The sequence below is a fragment of the Sapajus apella genome, unplaced genomic scaffold (genome assembly GCF_009761245.1).
Source record: "Sapajus apella isolate SASKATOON/1434 unplaced genomic scaffold, GSC_monkey_1.0 scaffold23, whole genome shotgun sequence".
Taxonomy (NCBI): Eukaryota; Metazoa; Chordata; class Mammalia; order Primates; family Cebidae; genus Sapajus; species Sapajus apella.
In genome coordinates, this window is record NW_022436963.1 from 15,846,088 (window position 1) to 15,860,528 (window position 14,441).

A 14,441-nucleotide genomic window follows, 5' to 3' on the forward strand; every position below is an offset into this window, starting at 1 on the left:
AAAATGCACAAGGAAAAAAATTCTTTTTTTTCACCAAACCACAAGAACATGCAATAAATAGGCTTGTGTATTCCTTCTTTAGGGTTAAAAGTTTTTTTTTTTCTTTTTTTTTTGGGGGTCAAAATTAATGAAATACCTCTTTGTGGAGAGCCAGTAGACTTTCTGAAACATAACTCTGGCACTGGTGTTGCTGTTGGTCAAGTAAGCTGGGTGAAAATATAATGAGCTCGAGGGAATTTCATGAAAAATAATATGCAATAGGTGATGAGGGAAGTTGGGAATGTCAGAGGATGTTCCTGACATTCTAAGGTTGTTTCTGATCTTCAAAAATGTTCATGTGGGGCAGGTGCCATTTTATAGGCAAAATACTCCTAGTGAACTGACTAGAGGTACAACAAACCAGAGCTCTCTGACTCAGAGTGGCATTTCTTAAACTCTGGAAGAAAATACTTATAGTCCAGCTAAATAGTACCAGTAGAGATAATGCTCCAAATTCTTCTAGATTTCTACTTAATACAAAGTACAGTGATTATATAGTTAGTGGTATACCTGCAGAAACGACCCCAGCCATTGAAACCATTGACTCTTAGAAATGTCAATAGATATTAACGATGTCACTCTACTTAATCTGCTCCTTAGCTGGTTTCAGAGATGGTTAAGACTTGTCAGAACCATACTGAATAAAAAACATTCTGGGTATGACTTAATATAATGCTAAATTCAGCTTCAGTGCAATTAATGTATTTATAGGACCATTTTTACTCTATTTACATGAAACAGCCCTAATGGCTCCACAGCTTATGGGCACAACTCAGCCAAAGTGTTGTTTCGACACAGCTGATCCTTCTGTTTGCCAAGAGCTGCCCCAAAGTTTGCATCGTATTTACAGTGGCAAACCTGTCTCACCATGTCAGCTGCTGGCTAAGCAGATAGCAAAGGAAGACTAGGACCAAAGCAAAAAATGGTCTCAAAGGAGCTTCCTGTCTCTGTGCAAGACAGAGAACATTTCCGACACCATAACAGGCACCAGGTCACCTGTTTCATTGTTGGTCTTTTATATTTTCAAAATGATTTTAGTATATTTTGTGGGCACAGCCTTTGTACAGATTATGTTGAGAGCCATACCCGAGTCACACAGGAAAATTACAGTCACTGAAGAAAAATTGCTTTGGCCTCAATAAGCAGATATCTTTCCCAAAAAGTCAAAACTACCATAGCTTAGAAAAGGAAAGAATGTCTGCTATTGAGTTGTCTGCTAAAATCACTACATGTGTATGTGTATGTGCCTATGTGTATGTGTCTGTGTGTATTTCTGCTAAGAAAAGGCAGCTACTTCTTGGCACCAGGTCCTGTATGAGGTACACATATTCTGTAAAGTCACTTTGGCAATATCATAAAAAGTTAATTCTATTCTGTGTCAATATGGAGAAAATAATAGACTATTTATAGCCGAGTTTCTGGGATGCCCTTGTCAGGGTGATAATTATCTGCCGCAGAGGAGTGCCCCAGAATACCTTGCAATTAGATAGTTTGGTTAACAAACATGAATAGTTAGGGCCGTACCGAGCTCCAAGGGCCAGTACTCCATGCAGCGTCGTGTGGACAAGCATGTGTGTTACACTGCTCACGATCGGGAGGTTTATCAAGAATTTCACAGCTCAAATCTGGAAACCGTTCACCATTGGACCGCTGACAAACCACCAGTCTTGTCCTCATGCCTCCACCGCACAGCTTTGTGCACTAGAAGAAGGAAAAGGAGAGCTGAAGTTATTTTGTCTGAAAGACCAATGACAAAATTTCTTTCTCCCTAATTTCTTAGCCAAACTCAGTTATGGCATTGAGCAAGGTAAGCCTCTGACAGATGGAACCAGTGTGAATTACCAGTAGTGACATGTGAAACAGACCCAAGGCTCTCCTACCTTAACGGTAGGTATTAGTTATTGAGTGCTTTCTCTTTACTTGCACTGAGGGCTTTTGCATATATTATCTAATCAAGAGGAGTATAGTTATTTGTCCCATCTTATATATGAAGCAATTAAGATGAAGGAAGGTTAATTAACTTGATCAAGGCCAATCTGTTAGCAAGTGTCAAAGATTCTTTGAGAAATACAAAACCAAACCAAACCAAATCAAACCAAACTAAACCAAAACAAAAATAAACAAACAAAAACTACCCAATACCAAACAAAGGAGATAATAACTTAACCGGTTCAATTTTCTGGCAACTTCTAAGAAGCTGTCACCAATCCTTGGCTGTTCTCTGATTTCAGTCTCTATAGCTTTTTATGACACTAAACTATTTTACTGTATTTCTGAATCTGAGGACAACTATGACTTTCCCCTTAGATGAATAAACAGGATGGTGGGAACGCTGGGTAAGGTTCTGACTGCTGGCTAGATCTAAACTTCTGAGGCAGGAACACGTTGTATTTCTTGGACAGTGCTGCTGTGCTCAAATCCAGCAACACTGACATTTGCTTTCCCTGCTGTGCTAAGGCCAGATCTCCCACAGAATTTGGAATGATCTGGTCTGTGCTGACAGCAAAGCATCCCAGCAAGTTCGTGTATCCTTCTGGCCTAAATCCAATTACAGAAGCTTAATCACAGGCCCCACAGGACAGAACTTTGCGAGAAGGTTTTGGGAAATCCACAATACATGAGTCACAAAGGCTCATTCCCCTTTCTTTCCCTTCAACAAAGCTCTCCAGAATGACGCAACTGTCAATGAAAGTCAACAAAAACCCTGTTATGACTCCCTATGACTACTAGGTTACGTGGATGCAACCATGAAATGTGGACACGTGATTTCAGTTAGCCAACGACGTGGACTAACATGCCCAACAGTCTCATTTGTCTTTTTCTCCTTCTTGGCACTGGGACCTCCAAAGTGTTATTTCTCGTGTTTTATTTGATAAATGTTATAGTCAAGACAGAACAACTCAAGAAACTTTAAATATGTGCTCTTCCTGTGGATTCAAAAATAGAGAGATATATTCTTAGTTAATTAAACACAAAACAATAAGCATCTAAGCCCTGTGTATAATAGGGGCCAAAAACTCCACTTAATCACAGTATTCTTAATGATAATACTTATTCTTAACATTAATTATTATTACATTATAGTACCAGTTACTTGATGAAAGGCTATGTGCTAGGCATTTGACAGGTACTATCTCATATCACAGTCATAAATACTAAGAAGTTGGTGCTATCATTATCCTTAGTTACAGATGAAAATATAAGCGTTTGGCAGATATTACATTATTTGCCAAGGTCACAAAACTTTTAAGAGCCATAGCTGGGAACAGAACATGGTTTCCTCAGCTTCTAATACTGAGAAATATTATTATTTATTTTTTAAGAAATTAAAAAAATTATTTTAATTTATTTAATAATTTTTTATAAATAAAATTTATTTTATGTATAAATTAATAAATTTTATTTATAAAATTTAATTTATACATAAAATAAATAAATAAATAAAATAAAAATTTATAAATAAAGTTAATTTATAAATAAACTTAGTTGTTGTCCCTTATCAGTTGTCAGAGGTAACTCTGAAAAGGTAGCAGCTAAAGAATTCCATATTTGAGAATACACAGCTAACTACTCATTTCTACAACAAAAACACATCATCTTTCATAGGAGTTATAGCACCTATTCAATCTGGTTTCATTAGGGATGTGGAATATTGGGAGACATTATGCCATGAGAACAGGGCATAACACAAACACCACAAAACTACGAAGAGGGCAAGACTTCCATGGACTGATTTAATTTATATTTTCAATCACTTTAAAAGCATCTACTTTGTATTCATCACAGGTAAGCAAACAATTTATACTAGTAATGATCTGTATTCTCTTCTAATTTTCCTCACCTATATGCCCAAGCTGTCTCTTAGTGGTAACAGAAGCACTTTAACATAGTCTAGAATGTAATAAGACAGGTTTCCTAGTTAATCCCCACTCCAGAAGCTTCTATTAGAGCTACTTCTTCTTCCTTAAAATAAAATCTGAGTGACAGACCCAGTTTGGCTAACACAATTCCTCTGTGTTTATAGACGGATAGTTCACTCTCACCTCTCCCCAGCTGCCATAAGCCCACTGAGGGCAAGGGCCGGATTCACAGGCTCTTTGCTCATCGGGTTTTATTCTCTCCACGCAGTCATTTGCGGTGTATCCATTTTCATCCTGACATACAACAACACGCCGCTGGGATCCGCCAGCACAGGTACTAGAACACTAAACACATCATTTGACAAGTTAATCCCCACCTCAATCTCCATCTTAGGAACACAAAAGCAGCTAGTTGAAAGGTTAAGACAACCGTGCTGAAAAGCAATCTCAAGTCATCCACAAAGGACAAAAAGCAATCAGAACCCGAGAACTTCCCCACTGTGGGGTTATTTCATGTACACATCTTATAGACACATCTGGAGGCAGCAATGTGGCTCCTCCTCTGGTGTGCCTCAGGCCCTCCGCAGGGGTTCCATAAATGCCTAATATGACTTCCAAAGCAGGCCACTTAACTGTCTTTCTTTATCCCCTCTGCATCTCTAAGAGGTACAGAGGTGTTGATGGACAACCACAGTTTATTTGGAAATTCTTTTCTTTTCAAAGCTCTAAGTGCCTATTTAGAACCAATATTTGATTTCCCTTTCAACACAGAGGTCAACTTACATGCTTAATGAATTGCTACTTGTTGAAATTAAGCTTCTATATGAACTCATTCAGTTACTCCAGGAAAACATCATGAAATGTCATTTAGACATCATTTCCATTTTCTAGCCAATAAAATGTTCCTTTCTCTCTGTTTAAAACAGCCCGAACTTTGGTGGCTAATGGTAGCAAGGCTTGTTTTATTTATTTTTTACTTCCCCAATGAACTTAATTGAATTTCATCTTGCAGCCAAATCTCGGCTGCGCTTTTAGTCTAACATACTCTCTCTCATGGTTTGTCATGGTGTTATGTTTGCATTTCAGTTCATTCCCCACGCGAGCCTCTCATAGCTCACTTATTTATTTACACCTGAAGTGTTTTCTTCTTTCTATAATTTCCTTATCTTTTTAAAGCCAAAATGTTTGCTAGTGTCCTTTACTCTGACCCTTGCAAAATCAGTTTGCCTATAAAATAATCATCTGGCCCTCAAAGCAATGTATTTCTCAAGATTTATCAAGACTCAAACTGCATTTGCAAGCATGTTATGTATTAGTTTCAGGTTCTGAAGGCTGATTTTTGCTTTCTAGCTAATCGTAGCTCACATCAGTGTTACTTCAAAACAGGCTCGATCAGACGTTGCTTCTTGCTGGTCAGCTTCTTCTATATCAAGATGGGAATATATTTTGTTGCCCATTGAACTGGACCACTATTAATTTCCCTGCCCATGCTGGTCAAATCATAAGTGTTTTTAAATCGGTACCTAAATTTTCATTTTATATTGGGTTTAATTTTTCAATGTGGAGCCAGATAATAGATTTAATAGTTCCTCTTGAGAAACTATTTAGGTATTTTTCAAGTTACAAAAATTTTACCTTTATTCTTTGAGGATTCTGGTATACTTACTCTAAACCTTAAAATATTCATTTCCTACTCTTTTTTTTTTTTTTTTTTTTTTTTTGAGATGGGGTTTTCTCTGTCACCCAGGGTAGAACACAGTGGTATGATCATAGCTTACTATGGCCTCAACCTCTCAGCTCAAGCCATCTTCACATCTCAGTCTCTCATGTAGCTAGGACCACCGGTGCACACTATCATGCCTGGCTAATTTTTAAAAAATTTTTTGTAGAGACAGGGTCTTACTATGCTGCCCCAACTTATCTCAAACTCCTAGCTTCAAGCAATCCCCCTGTCTTAGCCTCCCAAAGTGCTGGGATTACAGGAGTAAGCCACCATGCCTGGCCTTACTTCCTACCTTCCTACTTTTAAACAGCTTAGTACATAATAAAAAACAGAACTATTATTTTAACTAGCTTTGTTTGAGGACCAGAATTTAGGAAGGGCCTTTCCTGGTATAAATAGATTTGTAATCTATATCTTGATCCTTGAGCCTTCCCCTTGATAATATAATCTTGTATCATTCCTTTATTATGTCAGGGGCCAGCTTTATTGCCCCAGTAAAATGGTAGGCTCCTTGAGGAAGGGCTTAATGTTATAACTGGTATCCGTATTATCTCCCATAGTGCTGGTCACAGGATTTGCTACCTGGTCCAGTTAAAGATTCTGGAAGGAACAGCTCTAGAAAGTACATGGTATTCTCTCTCCAATATGGCTGATGGGTGCAAGGAGGAATACCCGATCTAAGGTCAACCAATCCACTGGCCACCCAGGGAGCAACTGGATGCTTCCTACTGAGAATCCAACTGAAGCACTGGCAATAATTCTCAGCTTGGGCCAGGCAGCGGCACTGCATGTTTTGAGCCTGCTTGGGTCTTTATACTCCCACAGACAGATGAAGTATTGTACATAACCCTTCTCCAGGTCTAATTTTGCCATTATTTGATTAACAGAGATTCTTAGTTCCATTCCTTTACGTTGCAGACTTTCAGTCTGGACTTTTGTTAACAAAGTCCCTGTCCTCTTTAAATGACAACATTTTCCTAGGTAAATATTTATTTAAACAAACCCAATATCTATTAGTGAAACGTACATGAGATTTGTCATCCACAACAGACAAAATAAAGGAGAATGACCTTTAGAGAAGCAAAGGGCGATAGACATTTGTTTTTTTCTACCTGCTCAAATTAACATCCTTTCCCTTACTTCCGGCAGCACAATTTCCTTTAAGAAACCATTCCTCCCCACTGTAGGTGCCACCTTGGTCTGTCAATTAAGATGCTCTGCCTTATTGTGGTCAGAGGTGGGCAACCAGAGTTTTCTGGGAATCTGAATCCTCGGCAGAATAACTCAAGAGTGGCATACGCTTAAAAGAGATTCACTAAGACAGAAACTCTCTAAAGAAATTAGCCCTTAGTTACCCCTCTATCTAGATCAAGGGTTGGCCAGCCACAGCCCAAAGAGCAAATGTAGGCTACCACCTGTTTTTAGAAATAAGGTTTTATTGGAACAGAGCCACACCCACTTATTCACATATCTATGCCCTTGTGCTGCAACACACAGCTGATTAGCTGCGACAGAGACTATATGGTTCATACAGCTGACAAGATTTACTATCTGGCCCTCTGCAGACAAAACTTGCCAGCCCCTGAGCTAGAGCCCTGAAGATGCTCTGGTCCCTGTCCCTACCGGGGCTAAATGAACGGCTTTGTTTTTCTTTCACTTGAAAGAGTCAACTTCTTTTCTTTGGTTTGCAAAATCCCTAATTGGTCACACACCTTGCCCAAGTGTATGCAGAAATGTATCGTAAAATGAAGTTCTTACTCCAGAAATCACTGAAAAACTTGATTCCCATTCTCCAATGTTTATAACACTTTGCCGCCTTTTCTGCCATGGAAGGCAGGAAGACCATGTACGGATTGTGTCCCATGCAATGCAGGGCAAAGATGATGTACATCCTTCATCCTCCTGAGAGTAGGTCAGACACATCAAGCTAAGACTGAAAATCACAATGTCCAGCTTCAGCCTCACTTAACTTCAGGGAAAAAAAATCTCCAAACAAAAAACAGGCACAATGAGGGAAAGAATGGTATTACCCATTGCAACAAAAAGCTTACCTAATCCTCCCTAATTGGGAGCTCTGCCCAAGGCCAGAATCATTCAATCTTAAAGGAATGCATCATCCCCAAATGTAGTCCTAAATAAGCATGGCACTAAAATGCTCTCTTTAAATCCTAGTGCTATCATCAGACTACACATGTGTGAGTTTTGAATTCTGTCAACAAGGAAAAACCATGAGACACTGGATGATTATTTCCCTGGATCACCCTTTACTTTCTCAGAACTGAAATCTCCTCTAACCCAGGCAAAGGAAGCCCAAAAGTGGAAAGCAAAAGATGGGGATTGGATGGCTAGGATCTTGGGCAACTTGGCAGCTGTTCTGCACACAACCAGCACAGACAGTGGTCACAAATGCTCAGTGGCTAATTAGTATTCATCGGAGAGTACATCTAATTTACTGAAACATAACCACGGTGGGAAACAGACAGCTTCCTTCTAATTCTTTTTAGCCGAGAAACAATTAAACAGCATTAGCAGTACTAGAAGGAAACTAATAGTAAACAATTAAAAAGAAAGCTCCTGAATAATTACTAAACACCTAACTACATCCTTACCCAGGATCCTTTAAAACCTTCCCTCTCCTGCAATTCCATTCAACATGTCTGGTATTCCACAGCACACTGTTTTTTTGAAAATTATTTAGTAAAAACATTAAAACATCCCAAAGCATACTTTTCTTTTGATGGCAGGTATTTGTTAAGACCTTCCTAACTTGAAGGACAATGATAACGATAATAACAAAGACAACTGTTGACATTTATTAAGTTCTCACTCTGTGGCACACAGGGCGCAAAGCACTTTATTTGCAGCATCTCATTTAATTCTTACAAAAACCCAAGAAAGCAAGAATTATTGTTATCCTCATTTTACAGATGAGGGAACTGAGGCTCAAAGAGGAGAAGGGACCTGCAGAAGGTCCCCAGATTTGAAAGTGTGGATCAAACCAAGGCATCTTCCCTCAGGGTTTCTGTTGATAACTATTAGGTTAGGGTATTTCTCTTCTAAACACAAATCTTACCTAGACTATAATTTCTCCCTAATCCAGGACAATGACCTACCACTACAAATTATACAGCAACCATGCTTTGAGACTGCACTCTTCTGGAAAATAGTAGAAAGGAAAGTTACTTTCATTAAGAATTCCCTTTCAGAAAAGTTTCTCTGTCTTAATTCCCCTACTGTTATGAACTGCCTGTGGCCTCCAGGATAAATCATGATAGTATTCATGATACCTTCCAGGAGGCCATGTGATCACATCACCTAGCCGTGACATCCCCTTTCTGCACCCAATCGAGACAGCTTATAGGTACACGCAGGCAGTATCATCAGGGGCTATAATTAACCCATTACCAGTTACTCAAAGCAAATGAAAATGCACAATGTCAATCCCTTGTAAAGAAAAAAATATGTTCTACAGGTGTTTCTAGTCTGTTTTTCCCCAAACCAACCTCACGTGAAAGGGAAGCAAGCAAACTATGGAAAGACTTCAGGGAATACTCACTGCTCCCCAGGGGCCAGTTCTCCACTGGTTTCCACCGAGCACGTGGGTGCGGCCAGGGCTGGCGCTCCGGGGACGATAGTCCTCATTTTGGAAGGGGTGCTGAGCTAAGCCACTGTCTGGGGTCCTCTGAGGACACGGTGACATGGAACAGTCCTGGTCGGTTTCCGGGATATAATCCTGATCGCACTCACTCCGATCGATCACGTGGTCACTGTAGTTGACACATACTACTTGCCGGGTGGCCCTACCTTGCCCACAGGTCACAGAGCACTAGGTTGAATGTTCAGAAAGACAAAGGGTCAGTCATTTGGTGGAGGGGTTGAAAATTCCCGAATGTGCATTTCTGTAAATGGCCTACCACTTTCCCAAATTGCTCAGGCCAAAAACCTTGGGATCATCCTTGTTTCCTCCCTTTTTCTCCCACCCCATTTCCATTTCAGTGAGAAATCTGTCAGCTCAGTATTCAAAATATATCCCCCAAATCCAGCCACTTCTTAGTCTGCATCATCACCTCCCTAGACCAAGACATCACCTTCCCTTGCCAGGACCATGCAATGGGCTTTCAGCTGAGCTTTGCTTCCGATCTGGACACTCTTCACCTGAGTCTGCTGTCCATGCATCACAGAACATAACCCATTAAAACACAAGTCAAATCCTATCCTCCTTCCAGTGATTTTCCAATTCATTTGAACAATATCCCAAATCCTTACACTGATCTACTAGGTCCTTTGTGATGTAGCCACTGGCTACCTCTTTGACCCATCTAATATTCAACACCCACTGCACTCTAGCTATGCTGGCCTTACTGATGCTTCTTGAACATACCAAGAACACTTCCATCTGAGGGGCTTCAAACCTACTGCCTCTTTTGCTGTACCACTTAGATACCCATGTGGGTTACTCCCTCACTTCACTCAGGTCCTGCTCAATGTCAGGCCTTTTTTGACCATCCTGTCTAAAAGCACATCCCATCTTTCTCTATTCCATTTCTCCTCTTGACTTCTTTCTCAGATTTATCAGCACCTGTTGCTATATTATATACTTCCTTATTTGTTCATTGACTGGATACTCCATTGGAATAATCTCCATGAGGGTAGAGACTTTATTATTCATTCTTCACTGCTCCTTCTCTAGTAAACTTTCACAAACATCTGGTGAGTAGACAGATGGATCTTAGAGAAGATGAACTGACAGATGGATGGACAGATGGATGAACGGATGCATGGATCAGTGTTTGAAAGTTCAAGGCATGAGAGTGAGATTACCTACTATTTTCTGAGTAGTACTTTCTTCTAGGCATTTAACATACATCATAATCTCAATCCTCACAACAACCCTGTAAAGTAGTATTCTTTGTGGTCTTCTTTCCCAAACCAGATTGCTCAAGGCCATGCAACAAGTAAATGTCAAGGTCTGGGTTTTTATACAGGTCTATTTTATTGCACCTCTCAAATTTCTCTATGTATATTATCATATTTATTGAGATATGAATCTCCATTCTCCTTATGCCCTCTTCTCAACTATCCTAATCTATTTCCTGAACTCTGGGCTTTTTGTAGAGCAGAAAACAGAAGCTGCCTAAAGATAAAAGTTTTACTTTTATAAAAACTAATAGATGGTGCTTAGTGTACACAGCAGGCAGGTTCATAGCACTGGATAAGGATTCCCACTTCCCACTCTTGGCAGGGAAAACCAAGAGCCACTTGACTTTTAGGGACCACAGGATACAGGAGGAATCCAGACTTAAAGTATGAGCCTCTCCCCCCACTCTCCTGACGTTTTTGGTCCTCTACAAATAGACTGCATACTAATGTGACTCAGTGAAGACTGGGATTTCTGATCAGCCGAACAGGATGGGCACTCAAGCTGATTGTAAACTGATCTATCCATTTTTTTGAAAATGTGCATTCCTTATACACTTAGCTAAGAGTCCTTGCACACTTGGCTAACTGCACATAAGTGGAGCAGAACAATTTAAATCATAAAGTCCAGCTATGAAATATTACCCATTGACATTTGCCAGTGGGACCCCCCACTCCACTGACTCCTCATCCCCCCCACTCCCCAATTCCAAATAATCCACTCGCTTACGGAGCTCCAGTCCAAGGCCTTCCACTGCCCACAGGGTGTCACAGAACATTCTTCCTTTGCCACTGGTCTAGGCAGGCTAGCACAGGCACTCTCCCCAGCCACAGAGCCGTCCTCATCTCGGCAGCTGACGTATCTCATCCGGGTGCCTTTCCCACAAGTGGCTGAGCACTGGGTGTTGGAGTAAAATCATGCGGTCACGTTACTCGGAATGGCTGCTTACTCGACAGTATCCCACTTTCTATAGTCATCTCAGAGAACATTAGCCCCCGTCCTGCCCTCCCCATTTCTCCTAGTCTATTTCTTACTGGAGTCCAAGACCCAAATCGCCATTGGGTTCTTGGTGCACTGTATGTGCTTCTCCTTGTTTCCGGGGCAGCTGGGGGAGGATGACAAGATGGTAATTCACAGTCCTACATGTAAGGGGGGAAAAAAAACAAAGTCACTTTCAAGTTAATGGTCACAGTGGATAAAAATGTAAAGACTAAGAATTCTAAGGATTCAGATTTCTATGTGAATCTGGGCAAGTCACATGACATCTCTCAGTCCCAATGTCTTCTACAGCAAAATGAGATATAATCTTAGTCCCTTTGTGAGTGCCTTAATACAGGGCAGGGGTCAGTCTGATAATTTTTAAAGGCATATTTACACACCCATTTGTGTAAAAAGAGAAAAGATATTGTAAAAGGACACATAAGTCATGAAATAGCAGTATATCATTTTAAAATCATTAATTGTTAATGTTTTAAAATTCTGAAGGCCAAACTCTGTTCTCACATTTCAATTAATTTCTTAATCAGAATTTGCTAATCATGAACTTGCTTTCCCAGTTTGCCTAAAGATAACATCAGAATCCCAGAATGTCAAATGTAGATATAAAAGGTGTATCAATTGGCCAATGCCTGGAATTTATATAGTATATCTCAATTATTCAGACGAAGTCCCTGTTATATACTGAGGTCATCTGTATACAGGTAATATTCCAAGATATACAAACAGGAATAAAAGTGCATACCTGTTTATATCACTCTCAGCCTCAGTGGTTAGCAACTACCCAGTGATTTAATGCATATTCATCACAAGCCTAAGAGTGCTGTGCACAGTGCAAAAGTGCTGGCGGTTGGTGTCAAATATGACTGAGACAACTTTACCTTAGGTGTGGAATGTGAAATTTTGTTAACTTGGCTCCAGACTTTGCCTATTTCTTTGCTTTTGGTCCAAAGAAAGCCAAAGATAACTTTTTACAAAGCGAAGAAATTTTTCACATACTGCAACAGTAGGAGCCATCCCATAGTCAAACGGATATCATAGAATAACTTAAAGAGAAATCATATTTTGAATCTGAAAGGGAGCTGCTAAGTCCTCAATTCATGATTATTTAGATGTCATAGCTAACATCTTCCAGGCATTTATCATAGTGTGGTTTGGAACATTTCAATAAAATATTTTTATTATAAGGCACATGTTGGCCGGTTAATTTATTGATGATGATAACATGCACAGCATTGCCATATTAATTTCCTTTTTTAGCACTCTTTATCCATCAAAAACACTTTGAAAGGCAGCAGACTGAGGATGCTCAGAAAAGAGACAGTACATCAGCAACATGGGGGCTCATTCAGAGTGCAGGTTCTGGGAATAGCCTGGGTTCAAATGCCATTTTCAGCAATTAGCAAAGCTGCTATGCAAACTCAAGCTTTCTCTTTATATATTTTCTTTACATACATGATGCCAAAATCAAGGCCCATATAGAATAGTGTGCTGGCGAGTGGTTATCCATCAGCTTCTTGAGAAAAAAGATCTGTGTGTTTACAGATATTGTGTGTATACAAACATATTACATGCATGTACTATACATACATATGTATACATATGTGCTCATTCATTATAAATTTTACTGATATAAAAGATGTATAGCAATTTTGAAATAACAATAAAATATCCAGTTCTTTATTTTAAATTACATAGAGCAAATTAATTCTCACAGAATACATTTGATGATTTTTGCTGAACTTTTGAACCTGTTGCCCTCCTACGTTTGTTATTGCCAAATGAATGTAGTTCAGACATAAACTGAATTACATTAGTTAGTTGATATTTTGTTTATGTTTAAGGGTAGGATGAAAGTGGAATAATGAAGACACATGGTCAGAATTTGACCCACTGACCAATGATGTGGAAGATGTCTTTGCTGAATCAGATACTTTTCAGATATTGGAAGAATATTTCCACATCCTTTTGTTTTATTCATAGTGTAACTGCTACAGACACAAGACTCTTAAATTTAATCTGCATCATTAACATTTTCTCCATTACTTTCTTAAGTCTAAACAATCAACAAAATAATGAATTAAGCCCTGAATTGTAGCCCTTGCTGATTCCTGTGGTGTAAATACTCTCACCATGATCAATTTCAAGCTATGAATTTGATGTCAATGCACATAGAGCTGGGGAGAAATGTGTGGTAGCACACTCTTACATTGCACATACACCACACAGACACATATGTACATTGTATAAGTTAAGTTCTGAGTGTTTATCAACTTTGTTTTTAATACCACATATTTAATTACAGGTTTATATTTTCAGTTTTTAATAATAATGGTTATATTTAATAATCAGTTTGCAAAACTCCTGCAAAATTTATCGATTGGCTTTTGTGAGCTGGTACAAGTTAGCTCCAGTAAATCACTGTCTGAACATGTGATACTAGTTACTGCATAGTACACTGAAATAATTTTAGAAACATGAGTTTAAAAAAATGAGCCCAAAATCCAACATTTATCATCCAATAAAAATCAGAAGCAAACCTACATATACTTCAAATAACTAAAGAACAGCAAAACTGACACATCAAAATATTTGATTGTAAATATAACATACAGGTAAATCTGGACAAGTTAATCTACTGATTGCTCTACTGACATACTTATCTATGAAAGGATTTCAATTTTGTCCGAATAGCTGGGAAGTTTGGTATCTTAGTGCCCAAAGTCAACAACTGAGTTGGACAAAGGAAACTTACCTGGGTATCAGTTGGCCTAGTTGCTGCATTACAGTCATTGTCATCTACCACTGACATATAAGTCCCAATGATGCATTTCACTGCTCTTAGCTGGTATCCCTGTCCACAAGTGACACTGCACTGGAAGAAGGAGGACATAAGGTATATATA

The 14,441-nt window shown here is 39.2% G+C and overlaps 1 protein-coding gene across 5 annotated transcripts in view; it reads right to left on the reverse strand.

Moving 5' to 3' along the window:
- ADAMTS9 (ADAM metallopeptidase with thrombospondin type 1 motif 9) overlaps window positions 1–14,441 on the reverse strand; it is a 166,872-nt gene that overhangs the window by 69,812 nt on the left and 82,619 nt on the right. For all 5 annotated transcript variants that reach the window (XM_032290404.1, XM_032290402.1, XM_032290403.1 and 2 more), the window contains 6 exons: window positions 14,292–14,411; window positions 11,575–11,679; window positions 11,270–11,437; window positions 9,179–9,448; window positions 4,083–4,244; window positions 1,564–1,740 (listed from right to left, as the gene is read on the reverse strand). In XM_032290404.1, coding sequence (XP_032146295.1) covers window positions 1,564–1,740; window positions 4,083–4,244; window positions 9,179–9,448; window positions 11,270–11,437; window positions 11,575–11,679; window positions 14,292–14,411 — 1,002 coding nt within the window. The remainder of the gene's footprint in view (window positions 1–1,563; window positions 1,741–4,082; window positions 4,245–9,178; window positions 9,449–11,269; window positions 11,438–11,574; window positions 11,680–14,291; window positions 14,412–14,441) is intronic.